The sequence below is a fragment of the Thermomyces dupontii genome, assembly GCF_041956625.1.
Source record: "Thermomyces dupontii strain NRRL 2155 unplaced genomic scaffold VTN31scaffold_8, whole genome shotgun sequence".
In the NCBI taxonomy this organism is placed as follows: Eukaryota; Fungi; Ascomycota; class Eurotiomycetes; order Eurotiales; family Trichocomaceae; genus Thermomyces; species Thermomyces dupontii.
This window is the reverse complement of record NW_027192314.1, coordinates 727,549-746,918: the sequence shown is the minus strand read 5'-3', so window position 1 is coordinate 746,918 and position 19,370 is coordinate 727,549. Positions and strand designations below refer to the sequence as shown.

General features: G+C 50.2%; 8 protein-coding genes across 8 annotated transcripts; 2 read left to right on the top strand and 6 right to left on the bottom strand.

Moving 5' to 3' along the window:
- Positions 1 to 409: 409 nt before the first annotated feature.
- On the bottom strand, positions 410 to 3,832 carry VTN31DRAFT_7066 (uncharacterized protein; the record flags this gene model as incomplete). Its single annotated transcript, XM_069407746.1, has 5 exons — positions 410 to 1,086; positions 1,144 to 3,431; positions 3,484 to 3,571; positions 3,622 to 3,646; positions 3,755 to 3,832. 5 exons carry the CDS (start codon positions 3,830 to 3,832, stop codon positions 410 to 412), a joined length of 3,156 nt encoding a protein of 1,051 aa, XP_069258369.1.
- Positions 3,833 to 4,154: 322 nt separating this feature from the next.
- Positions 4,155 to 4,970, top strand: VTN31DRAFT_7065 (mitochondrial 54S ribosomal protein uL16m; the record flags this gene model as incomplete). The annotated part of the gene is made up of 3 exons (XM_069407745.1): positions 4,155 to 4,194; positions 4,255 to 4,722; positions 4,783 to 4,970. 3 exons carry the CDS (start codon positions 4,155 to 4,157, stop codon positions 4,968 to 4,970), a joined length of 696 nt encoding a protein of 231 aa, XP_069258368.1.
- Positions 4,971 to 4,983: 13 nt separating this feature from the next.
- Positions 4,984 to 5,520, bottom strand: VTN31DRAFT_7064 (uncharacterized protein; the record flags this gene model as incomplete). Its single annotated transcript, XM_069407744.1, has 4 exons — positions 4,984 to 5,078; positions 5,149 to 5,298; positions 5,377 to 5,435; positions 5,495 to 5,520. The coding sequence occupies 4 exons, from the start codon at positions 5,518 to 5,520 to the stop codon at positions 4,984 to 4,986; spliced, it is 330 nt and encodes a 109-aa protein (XP_069258367.1).
- Positions 5,521 to 5,851: 331 nt separating this feature from the next.
- On the bottom strand, positions 5,852 to 7,218 carry VTN31DRAFT_7063 (uncharacterized protein; the record flags this gene model as incomplete). The annotated part of the gene is made up of 6 exons (XM_069407743.1): positions 5,852 to 5,876; positions 5,940 to 5,995; positions 6,060 to 6,158; positions 6,219 to 6,387; positions 6,451 to 7,073; positions 7,132 to 7,218. 6 exons carry the CDS (start codon positions 7,216 to 7,218, stop codon positions 5,852 to 5,854), a joined length of 1,059 nt encoding a protein of 352 aa, XP_069258366.1.
- Positions 7,219 to 8,195: 977 nt separating this feature from the next.
- On the bottom strand, positions 8,196 to 8,765 carry VTN31DRAFT_7062 (uncharacterized protein; the record flags this gene model as incomplete). The annotated part of the gene is made up of 1 exon (XM_069407742.1): positions 8,196 to 8,765. The coding sequence occupies one exon, from the start codon at positions 8,763 to 8,765 to the stop codon at positions 8,196 to 8,198; it is 570 nt and encodes a 189-aa protein (XP_069258365.1).
- A 1,876-nt stretch (positions 8,766 to 10,641) lies between these two features.
- On the bottom strand, positions 10,642 to 11,579 carry VTN31DRAFT_7061 (uncharacterized protein; the record flags this gene model as incomplete). The annotated part of the gene is made up of 4 exons (XM_069407741.1): positions 10,642 to 10,688; positions 10,740 to 11,181; positions 11,254 to 11,323; positions 11,392 to 11,579. 4 exons carry the CDS (start codon positions 11,577 to 11,579, stop codon positions 10,642 to 10,644), a joined length of 747 nt encoding a protein of 248 aa, XP_069258364.1.
- A 1,282-nt stretch (positions 11,580 to 12,861) lies between these two features.
- On the bottom strand, positions 12,862 to 14,579 carry VTN31DRAFT_7060 (uncharacterized protein; the record flags this gene model as incomplete). The annotated part of the gene is made up of 4 exons (XM_069407740.1): positions 12,862 to 12,999; positions 13,116 to 14,279; positions 14,333 to 14,444; positions 14,533 to 14,579. 4 exons carry the CDS (start codon positions 14,577 to 14,579, stop codon positions 12,862 to 12,864), a joined length of 1,461 nt encoding a protein of 486 aa, XP_069258363.1.
- Positions 14,580 to 15,837: 1,258 nt separating this feature from the next.
- On the top strand, positions 15,838 to 17,199 carry VTN31DRAFT_7059 (uncharacterized protein; the record flags this gene model as incomplete). The annotated part of the gene is made up of 2 exons (XM_069407738.1): positions 15,838 to 15,904; positions 15,959 to 17,199. The coding sequence occupies 2 exons, from the start codon at positions 15,838 to 15,840 to the stop codon at positions 17,197 to 17,199; spliced, it is 1,308 nt and encodes a 435-aa protein (XP_069258362.1).
- Positions 17,200 to 19,370: the final 2,171 nt, after the last annotated feature.

The window sequence follows — 19,370 nt, the reverse complement described above, 5'->3', positions numbered from 1 at the left end:
CGAGGACAATGTCACGGTGATACGTGGACGACGCCATTCCAGCGTCCACCGTCGAGTTTCAAGTACCCGATGATAGGTACGACATCACATGCCAGAGCTTCAATTGTAAGAGACACATGGCGTATGTCCTTGGTGGTCGCTGCATGGAATGGTGCTTTTCAGGCTCGGTGGGATGACCGATAGGATAGGACGAACTAGATGTCTGTAGAGAATGTAGCCCATGCGACCTTAGGAGGGGATCGGTTGACAATAATCATATGCCACTGGACGGAATCTATTGCACTGATTTTTTTCGACACCCAAAACTAACAATTCCAGAATGCTGCTCCAGGTACCTCATACATACAATTAGGAATCATAGTATGTCAAAAAGAAACCAACAAACCTGGAAATCATCAGGTTCAATTGTTTACTTGGCCCGTGCCTTACCCTTGCCCTTCCACCCCTTCTGCGGCGGCTCGTCCTCATCGTCATCGATGAAATGGTCATCATCCTCTTCTTCATCGTCGGCACTCTTGCCTTTGTTTGCTTTTTTCTTGCCCTTTCCCTTCCCCTTGCTGTTTGCTTTTCCGCCTCCGTTTTTGCCCGCGGTGGCCTTCTTGGGCATCTTGACGTATTTGTCCTTTTTCAGGTCGAGCTCCTCGTCCTCCACTTCCTCTTCCTTGGACTCCTCACCGAGGATCTCGTCCTCATCGGATTCGTCGATCACGTCCTCCAGGTCGGGCTTGACCTTGCCTGCCTTCTTCGGAGCGACGACGTTGCTGGCTTTCATGAACGGAAGAGGATGTGATCGCTGATTATAGAGGCGGGTGAAAGTAGCCTTGGTTGCGGTGTCGAGTTTGACTCTGCTCTCGTTCATTGGACCCAACCCGAGTTCGACCATGGCGTCCCAGTCGTCGCGTGTGAGGAAGTAGCTGTCCATGAGATCGATGACCTCGTCCACAGCTTCTTTGCCTTCGTCCATCAATCTCTGGACGAGCTTGGTCCACAGGACAGGCAGGTATTGTTGACGAATCTCATCCCGGTCGGCCGGGGTGCGCAGTCTCATGTGTCCTTGGATTTCTTTGACGTATCGACCAAGTTTGCCTACAATAGGATTAGCGTGAGTGAGCTTCGACCTGTAGTGGACGTGAAGAAACGTACCCTGCTTGCTGTTCTGCCCCAGCCAACTGGTGAAGGCTGGCCGTTCAGTCATGTTGCCAGACATGAAGCTGGCGGGCCGGACAAAACTGAAGGCAGCATGGGTCGGCATGAGGCTCCAGTGCTGTTGACTGCCATGGATCATCCGATCAACCAGATCGCCATCACTGATACTGGATGCGGCATTGTCGGCAAGCTCCAGGAGCTTTAAGGTCCGCTCCCGCCCCGAGTATCCACTCGCCCGACTCGGATTTGTTCGCAGGTAGTTCTCTTGAAGCATCAGATAGCTGAATTCATGGTCGTTGAAATAGAGCTCGATCTTGTCGTTCAAGGTCGACTTCGAACTGGGTGAGAACATTTGCGCACTCAAGATCTGGCCAACGATATCCCACGGCTTGAGAATGATATGTTTCTCCCATGCCTTGGACATTTCCTTTCCTTTGTCGAAATCCAAGGTGTTCTGATCGAGCTTGACGGTCGATAGCATGTTGATAACCTGCCGAATATCGGAACCTGTGCCCTCGATCAGACTGTCGAGCACCGGAGGGGGGATCTTCAAACCCTCCCTATAGCAAATAGTAGTCAACCGCGCACGAATTTGGTCTGGCGTTGGTCGTCTGAAGGGAAGTTCGTAGACAATGTGATCGAAAGGCTTCATCTTTGGCAGTCTACGATCGTTGCAGATCAGAATGAGAGGGATTTGGGTCTTCTTTGCCACGGAAGCAAGCGCGCCAACACCACCCCGGTCTCCGGCGGACATCCCATCGACTTCATCCATAATCAACACCAGCTTCTTCTTCTCTGGCTCGACCCGTTTCCCTGCTCCGGTGAAGTAACCTTGAAGCGATGTCGTATCCAGAACGCCAGTAAGTCCCTCTTCCAGCAGCTTCTTGTTTCTCGTATCGCTCGCATTTGTTTCGACCACATCATATCCTTCCAAGCGTGCGATGAGATGGGCCGCCGTGGTCTTACCAATGCCTGGTGGACCATGGATCATAACGGCACGATAGAGTCCCGACCCGTCCTTGCCCGGGAGCTTGAAGTTAGCTTTGGCGTTTCGTCGCCAGTTGCGTAACCATGTCTGGAGCTTCTCGACTTGCGTCTTGTTACCACAAAGCATGTTCAGAGAAGTAGGTGCATATTTGGTCGTCCACAAACGATCATCCGTCTTGGAGGCTTGCTGACTGGCTGCTGGCTGCTGCGCGCCTTGGGCTGATCCGCTAGTACGAGCAGCCTTCTCCTGCTCTTCTTTCCGTCTCTTCTCCTCCTGTTCCATCTCTGCCGCCATTGCGCGAACTTTAGCCTCCTCGGCTTTCCTCTTCGCTTCATACTGGCTGGCAGCCTTGCTGTTCCCTCCATTGGCAGGGAGGCGACGAATCAGCTCGAACAGGCCATCCTCGTTGATCGTTTTGATCCCCTTGGCCCTAATGGTCTCGAGTTTCTTGGGGCCCGCATCATGTCCGAGAACAACGTAGCTGGTCTTTGAACTGGGCGCTGATGTAACTTTACCACCGTAGCGCTTCACGAGATTCTGGCCTTCCTCCCGGCCCAATGTGTCCAGTACCCCAGTGAAGACGAATGAGAGTCCAGCCAGACAGTTCTCTGCTCCCACCGGGATTTCTTTGGTCCCCGCGGCTGGCGGAGTCCGCGACCTTTGAGCGCCAAAGTTGAATTTTCGTTTCTCCGAATCCATTGGTGGAGGGGTTGGTGGTCGCACGGTTGGTATGCTATCGTAGATTTCCTGAATCTCTCGAGACTCTGTCTGTTCCTTCTTCTTCGGACTCGCCTTTTGCTTCTTGGATGCGGGCTTGCTGCGCTGGGAAGGTTTCTCTTCTTCATCTCGGTCCAGTACTGCGTCCGACTTGCGCTTTTTCGCTTGATTAGCTTCCGGGGCCACATCTTTCATCTCATCGTCACTATCCGAAGGATCCAATTTCCCCTTTCTCCGGGTTGCCGCTCTCGCAGGTTTCACTACGATATCATCGGAATCACTGTCATCATTGTCTTCGACATAGTCATCATCACCTCGACCATTCTTCTTGAAATCTGCTGCAAAGATATCATCATCTTCAAACTCATCGTCGTCGTCGAGCATAGTCTTAGGCTTGGAAACCTTTGGCGTGCTGGGCTTCGCGGCAGCCGAGGTTGATTCCGTCTGATCAGAACGTCCATTGGCGGTTGTAACCGCAACTGGCTTGTCAGTCGATTGCTTCTGTGGTTGCGATTGCTTCTTTTTATTACTGGCGAAATAGGCGGAAGCGGTAGTCGGCTCTCCTTTCGCTTCTTCTTTCCTAGAGGCTAGTCAGCTGCATGAGCCGCTTCTCGCGAGTGAACAAAACAGACTCAGTCTTGGTCGTCTTTATGGACGTTGGCTTCTTCTGAAGCGTAGGTTCTTCCTCCTCGTCGCTATCATCGACGACTTTCCTGCTACCTGTGGCTAGCGTCAGAGTTGAAACGACGAAACCCGGCGCCTTTACTCACGTCGCTTGCGCGAAGAGGAAGAGTCCTGCGAACGTCAGTCTGCAAAATCATACAAAGTGCATTCGATGAGTAGTGAACTGATCCTGATTCAACTCGCAATCTCCATATGGCAATTACAACAGATTGAACATACCTCCTTTGCCGCCGTTTTCTGGGTGGTCGGGGCCCCTTGGGAGCTTTTGGGCCCGAAGAAACTCCTGATATCCGGCATTCTCCCCGCAAAATCTAGCTGAATTGACGGTAAGGGACAACGGGGAATCCGGACGACGACTTGACGTCTGGCGTTCAGCAACGTCGTCTAAGCGCGCGTGAAGACGCGCCAACAGCGCGGGACAATGACGCCCAGGATTATGTAATCGGATTAAGTTATTCTTTATCACGTGACTACGGGCGCCGTCTTTTTGGTCTGAGCTGGAACTGAAAAATGATACGGACAATCGGCGAATTGGAGGGACCTGCACTTGCCCACTCATTTCCACAAGTTGATGGAAGATATTCCGGCCCTGTTCAACTGAGAATTGTACGGGGCCAGGATGTTGGGTAAACCGCAATTGGGCCTCGCGCGGCCCATCTGTATGTGAGGACTTGAGTTTCACGACGACCCCGTCCAACTGACCCATGTTGTGTCTACAGATTCGTCGCCGATCGCTTCCTCACTGTGCCTTTTCAGACGATGCTTCTCGACGACACGCATGGCCATGGACTGGCTCCAACCCAAATACATGGAGAAATCCAAGTCGCCCAAGGGCCGGCCAAAGATGCACACGGGCGGTTCTACCCGTGGGACAACAGTGGTCTGGGGTGATTACGGTCTCCGATTGAAAGATCATGACCGACGAATATCCGCAAAGCAGCTCAAGCTGGGGGAGGAAACGATCCGTCGACGGCTCAGAGGGTTAAAGTATAAGCTCTACACACGCGTCAGTGCCAACATCGGCGTTTACACCTCCGGTAACGAGATGCGAATGGGTAAGGGTAAAGGAAAATTTGACTACTGGGCGGCGCGAGTTCCCGTGAGTCGGATTGTCTTTGAGCTTAAGGGGGATTTCCACGAGAAAGTTGCGAGAGAGGCATTCCGACTAGCAGGGCATAAATTGCCTGGTATGTTTTCTTTGTATAACAAGAGATTCACTATGTGGGCGCTGATTGATATTTGTACAGGATTGTGGGAATTCGTCAAAAAAGGCGACCCGCCTGTTGTCGGGATCACAAAATTGGGCAACGGGGTCACGCTTGAGAGCCTGAAGAAACCGCGACGGGCTGTTCCGCTGCGCAAGCCGGGAGGCAGTGAAAATCCACCGCAGACGCAGCAAACCCCCTCGTCCACAAGCACAACTCCCGCATCATGATGTCGACCCATGGTTATGCTCCGATTCCCGTTCCTGGCCCATATTTCAGAATCGTCCTAGTCCTGTCGCCTTCCTCGTTAATCCGCTTGGGATCCGTTGTAGATTCTCCTGTACAATAAGAGTGTTCTATAAGCAATGATTTCCCACATCGGAATGAAGCTCCGTAGGGAAAGCATACTCGTCTCCAAGCCCGTAGCACCGCGTCCTTCCCCAAGCTTCTGCGCGAGATTTTCATCCTCCTCCAGCATCTGTCGTTGCCTTTGTCTAGCGATTTCGTCCTCGTCTGGCAAGAAGACTCTCACTTCGCCCTCGGGACTCTTCTCATGCGCTAATTCGGAACGTCGTCTTGTCAGCAAAGCAATGTCCTCTCGCGCCTTGTACGTTACTTCGAGTGCCAGGATCATACCACCTAGTTGGCCTTTTTGTTTGGGCGGTGTTTTCGTCACCGTGCGAATCGACTCGTATCTGAAAATAAATCCGGTCAGTAAAGATGAGTCCAGTGTGTGCAGAATGTCCATACATACTGTGTACTCTCGCCGCCGGGCTCCATGGTTCGCTTGTGGTAACTATACAAACTGGATTCTTTTTCTGTAGCTGATCAGTTTACACAGTGCATTCACGACCTTGAGACTCTGAATCGAAGAAGAATGCTCATGTATGTATCCGACAGCTATCATGCTGATGACGGGGGTGATGTCATAGAGGGACCGGATTCGGCGCTTCGAGACTTAGTACTTCTCTCATCACTAGGACTGACCTGCTCCTATTTGGACCAGAATCCTATTCAAATTCGAAAATTAAAGCATGTTCTATTCTACAAGATGATCATATCGTACGTCATCATTCCTTGGAGCAAAGCGACCCATCCATTGTCAAGGAGATCAGAACTCCATACCCATCAGGTACCTGAGGAATAGTGATTCATCAGCTTTAAATTTCCTTGTTCAGTCTCATTGCAGGAGTACATACCCTTCGTATATCCGCATGAATTTGGCCACAAACGCCTCGAGATGAAAGATCACTTTCTGCACCACTGTCAGGCCACATCTCCCACCAGAATCCAGACCGAAAGGAAAACAATGCTCTCACACTTCCTAGTTTCAGACGGTGCTCATAAAACGCAGACCATTTAATGACTTCTGGTTTCAAAGCGTCATCAACTTTCGGAATGAGTTTGAATGTTAATGTCTACCAGCAAATCAGCAGATCAGTTCAATGATCAGTTGAATGTTAGCTGTGAGCTCGGACCTTGAGAATAGTGGTCGGCGGGATGCAGTGCGTCAACAAGTCATAGAGTCGTGCTCGCACCTGCAACAGCCGGGCGGGCGAGCGCTCCGCCAATATTTCGTCGGCCGTGACGGAGATGAGGGCTTCCCAGTCTGGCGGCGGAATCGCTGTTTTTCCGGTGACTTTCTCACTGCACAACAAAATTTTAGCACCAGCCCTGCGAGCCACAACTCAAATCACATCGAGGACATACTTCTGCGCGTAGATTGCCTCGAACATAAGCAACGCTCGTCGTAGGTTCCGGCCACTCTCCTTCGCGATCCGCATATTCAATTCATCCGATGACGTCCAGCCCTCCTTGGCCGCCGCCGACTGCAACACCGAGCAGATCTGCTCCTCCGTCGGCGCGGCAACTCTGACCAGCAGGGTCCGCGAGCGAATCGGCGCAATGATATTCGACGTACTGTTCGCCAGGAGAATCAATCGTAGATTCGGGCTATATTTCTCCATTGTCCGTCGAAGAGCGGCCTGCGCATCACGGGTGAGATGGTCCGCCTCGTTGATCACAACGACCTTGAAGCGCTGCTTGGCCGATTGATCGACCTGCTGCGTCTGCGCAACTTCCTTGAGTAGCTCCTGTACCACGACGCGGTCATAGTTGCCAACATCTGCCGGGGTGATCTCCAAATGGTAGATCGAGGCCACAATGTTGAATTCAAGTTTGCGATTGCTTGTGGTTTGAAACACGCGTGCATCGATCTTGATCTTCTCCACACCCGGCCCGTACAGCTCCTTGAGTGTCGCAATTATGCGTGTTTTCTTGCCAGCGCCGGACGGTCCGTAAACCAGTAGATGAGGAAAATCACCGCTTTGCGCCTGGAGAACTTCCCATTCAGTTTTCAGTGTGCTTTTCCGCTTTGTTCGAAAAACTCACCAGTGATTTCAATCGTGCCGACAACTCGGGATGGAAACTCAGCGAGTCAAGCGTCTTTGGACGCAGTTTATCCACAAGAAGCGCCATTATGTAGTTTTGTTCTGGGTGCGACTTGATGAGAGTCGCGTGCTTAGATGTCTCGATATTACCTACCTCGTGGCCTTTGGACGCGTTGGACGCGCCTCGATAATCCGCAATTAAGACGTGGTCCGTGCACCTCCAGTCAGCTCCGCTTTGTATGGAGGTAAATAGCATGCACCCACAATCTAATTCCTCAGAAAATAAACTACATATTCCAGTAGGTTACTAACCATAAAAAGCTTAGTATGCTGAGACCAATATTTAGTTCAGTTCAAGCTAACTGGGACGCTTGGTCGGCCTACAACTGCGTCCTCCCTCTTTCATCCTGAAGTTGTCACTACAGTACTATGTAGTATCATCCAGGATAGCATCATCCTGCGGCCGGAGATTCTGCAATGCACGCATCCAGAACGTCACACTAACTTACCTCAATTTGTGCAAAATCATGGCCAGTTGTCCTGAATTTGGAGTACCTGTACTCCGTACATTTGCTCTTTACTTTTCTGAGTACCTCAGGAATGTACACGCCATTTCGCAAGTGCGATCTTCAACAATCCGAGTCCCTCGGGACATGCATGAACTCATTGCCCCTCTGTGTTTCGACAGTGAAGCACATCAGCGTGATCATTTAGAGCTAAACTCTAACAAACTCAATGAGTACAATTGACTACCTAGTCAACGACTTCTCGGATGAGTAGAAAGACACATTCTGGCGTGCCAACCGATTCCCAGATACTACTACTACGAACGCGTACGCGTCATTTGACGGATATTCTTGCTGAACTTGATACAGTGTCACCATGATCAAAATGACAATCACCGGGAAATAATGAACACACACCTATGGGTTAGGTACACTTCATTGTACTGGAACGTCGCTGCCAGTCTCAACCGACGCTCCAAACATCCAATTTGACTATATAGTACTTCAGTCAGTAACTGTTCCATCCATATGATCCTCGGCAAAACTAGACTCGATTAGCCTAGCCAGGAGGTTTCCCTTTCTTTCGAATTACTCTCTTCCCCGTAATCATGTTAACGTCCATCTCGTCGCCAGTGCGCTTGTTAAGGAGTGTCTTCCATGGAAACGGCAATGACTTGCTTCTTCTGCGGACTTCGACGATCTCGGGCTCACCCTTCTTTCCTTGCTTAGGAGACGACTGGAGGCGACTGTTCTTGCTGTTACTGGAGCCGTTCCTTTCCTTGACTTTGGACGGTTTGCGATGTGATGGTGCTTCAGGATCGTCTTCCGAACCAGGGTAGCCTTGATTAAAACATTGACTTGTCTCGTCTCCGTAGTTCTCCTCGTAGAACTCTGGATTACTTAATTCCTGATTGCTTCCTGATGCTGCGTTCCAATCCCCTTGTTGACTTGTATTGTCATAAGCATTTTCCGAGGCAACCGATCTGGTTTCCCAGGAATGATCTGAGCGAGCTTCTTCTTCAAACTGCTCCCGAGACGGGCTGTGTGGAACCAAGGTCTTGTTATCGCAATTGCTGCGCGCAGGAGAGAATTGATCGCTGGACTGACCGCTGGCAACCGAAGAAGGCATGATTTGTGAGGAATGATACGGGTTGAGCGGGCAAAATCGTTATCTAGTGAGAGGTCTCGCTGACGGAGGCTTGGAAGTATTGGATTGTTGTTTGAAACGTTGATGTGTGAAGAGGAAATAATCATGACTGCGTTAAGCGAGAACAAATTTATATACGTTTGATATCGCAGATTGACAATCTGACAGCATGACTTGAGGTTGACTGAATCGGAGATGCGCCCTGCCCTCATTTCCTTTGATCAAAGAGCTGTAGGTTGAAAATGACGGTATTTCCACGAGGTAGTGACTCGAGTAGAGGAGAATCAATTCAGATCTTCTACGATGCCATTGTTTTTCGTCAGCTCTATTATGTTGGACTCAGGTTGCTCACATTCGGCTCTTTGTTCTCGGTGCCGTTCTTGTCGAGCCATGCTTTGTTGTTGAACATACAAGAACAATGTCAACCAGTCAACGGTTTCGCTCTTAATGTCGAAAACAGTGGTATTGTCTGTAACAAGCCAGGTTTACGTCCGTGTCGATATAGAAGTCGTCAGTCGAGGCAATTAGTACTTCCCACGACCGGACTTCAGAGTCACTCCTTTGTCTACGGGTGCAAATTCCATCAGATGGTCAGTCACAACATGAGATGAAGAATTCATGGCAAACCACTGAACGTGGTATCACTTAGTATATGTCGTACCCTGCTCACAATAAACACATAGAAATCAGTACTACCCATTATTGCAATGACGATGAAGTTTGGATTCGGGAGATGATCACAGTTCAGGATTCAGGAAAGCTAATGACGCCAAAATTTGACTTCCAGAATCCTCCATATCATCTAAATAGCCACAATGAGTTTACTCACATCCAGGTTTGCAACACTGGCTCCCTATCAGCTCGAGATTGGCTTTGGAACCGAAACCGGATAGGTATTGCAAAATGGGGCCGGTTTAGGGTTGTACCTATTCATCCGAGACCCTAACCCTAGATTTCGCGGAGGCGAACCTAGTACGAGTAGTACTCTCCTCGCCAATTCGTTTCTCGAGATAGCGAGACAGTGCTCCGTGCATGCTCGATAGTACCATTATTGACACCCAGAGTTCCGTATCTTGCGCGGAATGACTTTGTGTACTGTTTGGAGCGCGGGCTTTTGTCAAAAGGGCCGTACGGAATAGAGGTTTAGGGTTGCTGACAAAGAATGAATAGGGTAAATGGTCATCACGTGACCAAATTTCTGGGGAGCACAGCAAGGCTGATTGATTGAATGATCAAGGTAGCAGAAACAGTCCAAGAAACGTTGACGCCTTCTTTTCGATTGAAATTATAATTGAAGGGCGGCATAAGCATAGTACTCTTCCACGGCAGAGGCCAAGGTTAGGCTCACACGTCCTACGAGGTCAGGCTTGGATGCATTCCCCGTGTCATTGGTCAACTGACGAAGGATGAAGTATTTGGTTCCAGCTCTCCTGCGGCAGAATATGGAATTGAAGCTGCTGCTACATCGCCAACGGGACCACCGGATTGGTGTGATGACTGGGATCCCTTGGCGTGTAGGTATTTGAGACGACAGCGAATATCTGCCCCCGTGCAGTTCGACCACACCTTGCCCGACCGCCGTCGCATCTGCTGCTCCCTACTCGAGTCTTGGAAGGCAAGTGATACCTGGCGCTGGGAGTGAGTTTCGTCAGAAGTTGATCTATCTGGAAAAGCCTCCGGACTTCGCGAGGCTGAACGTAGAGTTGAATGACAGCATGTGGTTTGAGCAGCGATGTATAGTGTTGCATTGGACACCTGGTATGTACGTCCACGTCGCGAATGCAATGCGCTATCCCGCAAGTAGTATTGTACAGATTCTATATATGCAGAGCAGCAATGTCTCTTCACATCAAAAAAATCAGGACGGGGTTGGCCGCAAGACCCCTTTATCATCATATCGAGCTTCTATCTCTACGTCAGCAGACGTCCTCTTTTGAAAATGTAGTGGGAGCTTACTGAAAAATGTGTATGATAGCGTAATGGTATCAATTTTCTTCATGGCCGGATCCTTGGCAAAGTCCGGGTCAATGAAAAAGAAAACCGGCATGTCAACCGATTCTCCAGCATTTAGCTTTTGTTCCTCGAAGCAAAAGCATTGAATCTTGCTAAAGTACGGCGCGACCTGAGCCGGCGTCACACTGTAGGTTGCAACCCCAATGATGTCGTTGGGACCCTTGTTGGTTGCTGTGTAGAAGGCCAAGGCCGTCTCGCCTGGTAGTACACGGACTTCCCGCTGTTGGGGCACAAACTTCCACGGCAGCACATCGGATACGGATCCATTGAAGGTGACGCGGATCCGTCGCGACTCCGTCACAGGGGTCAAGCGTGAGGCGGTATCATCACCGCCGCCCTTGTGCACGGTGACCGGCTGACCGTTCCAACCGATTTGTTGGCAAATCTAAACCGACAGACAGCCCGAGATTAATACTTGGGTCTGAAACCATCGAATGAGATTGGAGGAGATACCGACCATTTTATAGAGCGGCACTGATCCATAGGCCAATGCTACGGTACCGACAATGACACTGAGGGTGTAGTATCTGCGCGTCGTCAGTGACTACATCATCTGCATATTCATAGCATGAACAGTAAAGAAAATTATACGGACAATGTCGTAGCATTTTTTCGTCTTGATTTTGGGGTATTATATGCCGATGTAGGAGCATGGCCCCTCGACTGCTGCGAGAAACATCGCTGGAAAACTTTCGAGTGTGACAGCACTCCTGATCGCGCGGAAACGAACGAATTCCAGCAATAAAAACACCGTCCGGCGGTTCGAAATAGTCGAGCTGGCATCTTTGACCGAATTGAAGCTCAGATGGCGCGTGATTGTGCAAGTTCCGGCTGAAGCTGGACGATAATAGGAGATCAATGATATGACCAATCCCCGAAACACGTGATCCTAAGCTTGGCAGCAGGAGATTACATTACAATACGAGACAGTACTCGTACCCTCGGAAAACTAGAAAATTACTAAAGCAGGTAAGGATCGTAACAGGTACGAAGTACTTACACCTACTAAGTAAGGTAATTTGGTTAGATAGATGCAGTACCTCATGGCTTTGCTGGCATTTTATCGAGTCCTGTATTGTGAGACCATGGTCGAATATGCCATCCTGCTTGGTGCATTGCTCCATCGAGGTTCAGTCTCAAGAGGTTGCGGGTGCTGTCTCTCAGGTTGCCCATGTGCCCTGCGGCCGCTGACTTTGGATTCGACCGTGCTTCTGTTCCTGGGGTCTTTCGGCATAGTAGTATTACTATCGGACAGAACTGGGCTTATCCTGGACCGAGAGAGAACCAAACACAAGACCTTGCTAGCTAGAACTCTGCTCTCCGACTCTATGGGCAATCGGAGCTCTATATACACATGATGCCAAGCCAGAGGAAAAACCTACACAAATGAGTAGCGTCCTAAAGAGGACGGTACAAGCGAGCTGAAGAGTGCTGAAAACACATGAACCATGGAAAAGAAGCGGCTAAAAGCCTAAACGGCCTGAAAGACGGAAAAGACGGCACAAGAGAAGACACAAAGGCCTAAAGACACTGAGCTGAACACAAGGAGAAAAAAAAAAGGAGGAGAAGACAGGAAGCAGGTCACGTGCGTGTAACGATACACGTATCGTACACATACTGGACCATACCCTCTGACAATTACCTTGTGTATGAATCCGCCGCATCATGCCCAAGGGACTTCCTGATTAAAGTGGCCGTACGAAAGTGCGAAAGGAAGTTTCTGATCCTGACGTTTGCACTTCTTCATTCCTGAGGGATTTGACAGGGTCGTCGGAGTGTCATACTTCGAAGCAAATACTGGTATATACTTTGCATCCACAAACGGGCGCACAATAGTGGACCTGATTGAGCTTGCACAAGGCCTGAGTAGGGTGAAAATCGAAATCGTTGCTTCTTGATTACTATTCGTCTATTGTCTAGTTGTTTTCTATGAACTGCAAGAGACATCATGACCGGATCGTGTACTTATACATCGCAGGGCTTCCTTTGACAGCACCATGGGACCGCAATTGCAGTATACCCACCCAACAGAATCGATAGAGACACTCGATCGGAAAGATTTATCTCACTCTTTCTTCGTTGAGCCCAGAACTCGGGCCAGAATTCGGCCGAAGACGCCGCGAACCATTTCTGGCCGCTCCTGCACACAAGTGAGGATGATTGCGGCACTCAGAGCAAATGCCGTCTGCTCTCGTCGTAGGTACTGAACGTGGCTCGTTAGCATCATGTAAATGTGGCAGAATCACGTCAATGATCGGGAGAGTGGCAATCGTTGCGTGTTTCTTGGATCGGATTGTAAGTGGTAATCAAACAACATACCTCCCTATCATAATGACGAGGAAGAAATGTCGCGACGGCCCTTGGTAAGACAAAGAGGGCAATCTCCTCTCGTCGGCGAGGTGTCTCGAATAGAATACTCCAACCACAGGTGATGCAGCCAGCACCAACGCAGAGACCAGAATCCCATCTCATCGGCGATACCGTCTTTGCATCGAACAATCTGGGGCCCAACCGAGTCCGTGCCAGGCATACCGAGTAATAGAACAAGGCAATAAAGAGGGCTAAAAATGATGATGACCGGGCAGCACCCAGCACTGCTTGCCTAAGGGCCGCCGCTGACCGTTTCGAGCGTAGCCGCAGAAGAGTGTGGACGGGAAGGTACGTGGCCAACGCGAATCGGAATCCTCGTAAAAAGCGAGATATCGCGTGCCATTCGCAGCTTGGTCCACACCCGGTGTGAATCATTTCACAGGGCATTGGCACAGTCTTGGATGGATCCCCCCATTCAATTGGCCAGCCGTAGTCCGCGCACATCGATTGAAGTAGCGGGGCCTGGCCGGTGTCTTTCCCATAGAGAAAATCACCTTTTCTGGCGCGGCGAAGCGCCTCGATGAGTCTCATGTCGACCTCCGCTGCGTTGGTGATCCATTTTGCATAGGACCGAGGAAGTCTCTCCGGGAGATAGAACCAGGCCCACATCACCACAGCGGAACTCCAAGCAAAGATGCCCGCGGTTGCAATCTGCGGCACCAGTGCTTCTATTCCAGTCCACCTCCCTTGGAGTTTACGCCGACTTTTCCAGCGGTCCCACGCAATGTACGCAACTATACTCAAAGCCCGAGTGGCTGTGAAAAGCGTGAGATCCATGGTGCGGCCAGCCTGTTCACGACCCCGTCCATGGTTCGATTCCGCAACATCCGATGTAGTCTTGTCTTGTTGCTTCCCATTGAGATCCTGCGGGGAAGCAGCACGATTCGGATTGAGAATCTGAAATGCGAGCCAACCCGACACGAGCGCTGACAGAAAGCGAATCAAGCGCACTGAAACGCGAGATGAGAGCAGAGAGATGTTTCCAAGACATTTGCCACAGGTATACAGAAGTCGGTTGCACACTAGAGGTAGCCACGTGGAGCCACCGATCAAGACGGCACATGCTGTCGGGAATCTCTTGAGACCAAAGTTCTTCAACAGGACCCGGAGCAACTGTGCGATGTTAGAACGCCAGGCAGGGAGGCGGCCGGGCGAATGCTCACTACCAGTTTGATTTTTTGGCGATAACCTGCATCTTCTCTCGCAATTGCTGGCAGGCGACCTATTACCAGCGGGGCAGTCGATGCGAGATATCCTACTCCGTAGGCACGCAAAACACTAGAGTAGCAGCGGCGTCAGTGCGGTGTCATCTGAGCGAACTTGATTGAACCAGGGAATGAAGTAAGGTCTCACAAGGTCGACTCACGGTTTGATGGCACTTGTATCGATTGCCCCTCTGGTTCGTGGAGACATTGTGTTGTTCTACAAGGTGGAAGAAGGAGCATAGCACCCGAGGTCGGTTGTCTTGATGCTGGCGTTTAAGCAATGACCATGACGAATTGACGAGTCAAACACGGGTGCCATACACCCTTGATTCTACTCCGTAGGTAGTAGTATGTATGAAGAAAAAGGTTCGAGCATGGGTCCAGAAAGGATCAAGGCCGAGTTTAAGGAGAGCGCTTCCGGACGAAAACTTTCATGTGATTCTAGTATGTAGCGAGACAGCAACGCGGATCTATCGGATGATACTATGATTTTCGAAATCTAAGTACCGTATCATTTCATGCGACATGAGACGTCAGCTGTTGGCATCCAGGCATTGCAAAGTCTGGGAAAAAAAAACAATGCTGCAATATTTTGGTGTTTGTGAAGAACAGTCGACGCACCCATGTGTCCTTTGCAACCTGGACTTGCTAGAGCTGCCCGAACCAAGTGGCAGGAAGGGAATCATGGATGGAATAAGGACCGTACAGAGGATAGTAGAGTACAATAGGCTCCGAAGAGCAGCTTCGCTATCGATTCTCAGGTGCTTTTGCCTTTTGACAGCAGCACGTCGTGAATCGTGATTACGCAGAAATGTTCCTGGCCTAGAAAAAAAAAAAAAAAATTAAAAAAAAAAAAAAAAAAATAAAGCAACATGCGTAATATCGTTCTGGTATTGTCACATTATCCAGGAACCTCGGTACTAAGCCGCTTCATAGTGCCAAGACAGTCTGTAATTTTGGTAATGAATTTACGTCACTTGACCTGCGTTCTGCCGGGAGTTTACCTACTCGTATGGATTTTTCTTTCATGTGATCCAACTCGATTCCCAGCAGCAACACTACGATCGCATTGCGTTCCCTTCTCCAGACTCCACACTTTCGATACCCATTTACCCCAGATTTCTGCGTGTTTTCAATGCTTTGCGCAACCAGCAATTTCATTCTCACGGATTTCAAAACGCACCTTGCTAGCGCATCCTGACCAGACCGGATCATCCCCGCAATATCGCGACGCACGCCGTGGCCAGTTGTGATCGTAAATTACATTCGGCCTCTCGCAAAAGCATAGCAATCCCTTGTTCGGCGCTGGAGGACGTCCTCCCGAGTCAACTGCGGCCTCTATATACCGTACGCTCTCTCAGAAACCAACCATTCAGAGTACATTGCGAACCCTCGAGGACCATTAGTTCTCGGTCTTGAACGGGGTGACGCAGGACCAGCGCCCGCGTTGCCCTCTGCGCGCGGCAATGAATGTTTCCAACGCTGATTCCCAGCAGGAGCGGAGGGCATCTCCGACTCCCGGACCCTTTGGATGTGAGTTTCGTTCCTCAGTATCTGTCACACAATCCAGTCTGACATTTGCTGCAGACGCCTTCTGGTCGCCCTCAGACTCTCCGCAAGATGCTGGCCCGGCCCCTCCTCCCGGCCCGTCCCTGCTCGATGATAACGAATCTAATATGCTGGACAATTTCTTCACCACTCTGAATTCAAGCCAACTGGACGTCAGTGACTCCTGGTTCGGCGGTGGTACCCACGATAAGGGGAGCGGAGGCTTTCAGCTGGACTGGGCCGATGAGTTGCCCCCGGTGTTCGAGGGCTCGACGACATCATTATCGCAACCGCCCGTATCATACGTCGGCAAGGACATCAATGGCCCGGCAACCGATCCTGCTCCAAGCTCTGACATACTCGCAGCAGCATCCATGCTGTGCCAGAATGGATTCAGCATGTCCAACGTCGAGTCAGCGTCTTCGCATCAGCAGTTCAATGAGAATCTATTATACTCGATGCCACCACCCACAACAGGGGCCAGTCAGCTGAAACGGGACGGCTCATCATACCCTTCACCATCACGGGAACGCCTTCTACAACCCCAACACACTCCAGTCTTCAGTGTAGAACAATCATCACCTCCGGACCCGAATAAAACGAAAAGATTCCGGTCTCTCCGTTGGGGTTCCGATATTGGTTTTGTCGATAATGGCTACGTTCGGCCACCAAATGTCCCAAACGAGGAAGAACAGACACAATCACTATTGGCAAAGATGGAATGTCTCGAGCCGCAGACGAGCACAACAAATACAAGAGCCCCGACACCGGAGAGGGCTGCTGAAGACGCATCCCACCAAGATTGGATGAATGCGAATCAACCGGGATCCGCCGGAATACCTGCAACAACCGACGATGGTGTGCAGCAGAAGAAACGATCAAAGAGCCAAGTGAAGACAGAACCTGAATCGGACGACACCGGGACGTTGCCGAAAGCAAAGAGGTCGAGGAGTTCTACCAGTGGCAGAGCGAGACGAAGCCCCAGCGATAATTCCTCTCGGCGAGGCAGGAATCCGGACAAGCCTCCTCGGGAAAACCTGACTGAAGAGCAGAAGCGCGCTAACCATATCTTGTCCGAGCAAAAGCGTCGCAATCTCATCAAACAGGGATTTGAGAATCTTTGCTCGCTGGTACCGGAGTTACGCAACGGCGGTTTCAGCAAAAGCGCTATTCTCGTCCAGGCTGCAGAGTGGCTAGAAGGTATCCTGAAGGGCAACGAAGAGCTACGGCAACAATTGGCTCAATTAAAAGCCATGAACGGCTATCAAATACCGCAATGATTATACATTTACACGCTTCACGACTTCTCTACGGTTTATTACTGTCATCTATGTATCCTTCAACTGGGATACCCTCATGGAACCCGGATTTGGCGCTGGTGACTGTCTCATGTCGGAATGTTCTCTACGACTTCATGTATAGTTGCTACTCCTCGTGGTATAAACACACAATACCACTGTCCATAGTTTACATGTAATGCGACGACGATCTTTCGAATACTCCATGTTCGCCTACCCTGCAGGGAACTCTCTTGCGGATGATAGGAGACTGGATTTATGCCGTACCCTTCGACACTGTACTACTATATTTGGTGAATCCTGATGGATAGATGCAGTACCTCCTGGCACACTACAGTCGACGAATACCATGATAGGTAATTTTCAATGGCCCGTACTAGGAGGCGTCATCCCAGGAACGTTAACCAGGAGCCTGCGGCGGACATCCCTAGTCCGCACATAGGACGTAGAGTGTATTCGACCAAAACAAAAAAGCGTAGCCTCTGACCAGTCCATCCATCCGCGACCTCCAACCAGGGTTTAGGGCTAAGAGTTCAAATTTGGAGCAAAACTGTTACCCCTCGGCCGGGGCGCTTGAGAGCAGGTATGTAGTATTTCTGCGCTATACCTTGCAGCCAGGGTTGAAACAGGCAAATGTCTGTCGGCGGCAGAGTTTGCTCACCCATACCTACCCGAGACTGAGCTCTCTGTTTGTGGGCTCGTTCGACGCCCAGCTTGCCCCATAAGCTACTAGTAGGTGCTGAGCAGGAAGTAAGTACTTAGTACTAACTTTCGACAAATGTGGTTGATGTTCTGACAAATACTTCGGCACGCTTCAGCAAACAATGTCATGGTGTGACTGTTGTCGGTTTAATTCTGGTCCCTGTATGCACCGTTGACGGTTGCTGGATATGATGTAGTGGGAAATACCAGGGAGAATTCTGAGATCCTACATACGTTCGACCGGTATAACCGACGCGTCGATGCCTATTAGTTAGTAGTGTCTTGTGGGAGAGTGGTATCGTGATTATCAGAAGAGTCCACTCCCAGCAATAGCCCGTACCCGGGGACAATAAACCGATTGGATGCCTCAATTGTACTGACTGGAATGGTATGGAATATTAACAGCAGTCGTGTAATTGAGACGAATTACAATTCGGTGCGCTTACGTCAAACGACCTGCGAAAATAACGAGGTAGCATTGCGTCGCTGTGGTGCTTGTACTCGTGGCACAGGGAAGAGGAAATAGAACCAGTACTGGTCCCAGGCGTACCAGAGCAAGGTGGCGATGGTGACCAAGGGCGCGAAGCGCAAAAGCTTCATTGGATCAAAGGACAGTCCCGACGCCATTGTCGATGAATCGGCTCCATTCTGTTTGGAAGGGTGGAGAGTCCCAAAAAGAATGTCGAGTCCTTGGAGAAGAACAGCGAAAAGAGTGCAATTAGGTGACGGGTGAAGAGGCTATGTGTTTGAGCTCATTACAAATACAGAATACAGTCAATTTCAGTGAACTAGAGGATAGTACCCAGGGGGTCGAAGGCGAAGGATGTTTGGAACAAAAACTGGGATTTGCCGAGCTGAGTCGATCCACCGATGGCCGATTTAGATCATCGAGTAGCAGTCTGGAACGGACCACGGAACAACAGATCCCGCTTGTTGAATTGACCACGATCAAAACTATACGTTGGTTGGTAGGTAGGTACCTAGGTAGTTATACGAAATGTTTGCAAGGGTAACGGTGTGCTGCTACTGCGAACGAGTACGTCGAGTGAAGACCGAAGAGGGTCAGTGGGGAAACTTTTCAAGACACACCAAGAGTACTTAATGAAAGTCCAAGCGGACAATCATGGAGCTGAGTTGGTCAGTCCAATGTCCATACGAGCACAGTGTCCATCCAAACCCATAGTACGGAGTGCAGAGGGCACCAAGGAACAGGGCCTTCCTCAGCGCCGGCTAGCCGGTTCTTGTGAAGTTGCATGGTTTAACTTTGTTTTAGCTCATAGCCAGATACTTATCCAAGTGATCTCTCGAGCAATTGGCCTTCTGAACGAGTATCCTGCCTCAAGTTAATCACGTGTGACAGTAAACCCTAACTGCCGCATCCATATTTAGCATGGCCTCAACGCTCCAGACGCCAGATGCTATTTCAGTACCAAGTACTCCCATTCCCAATT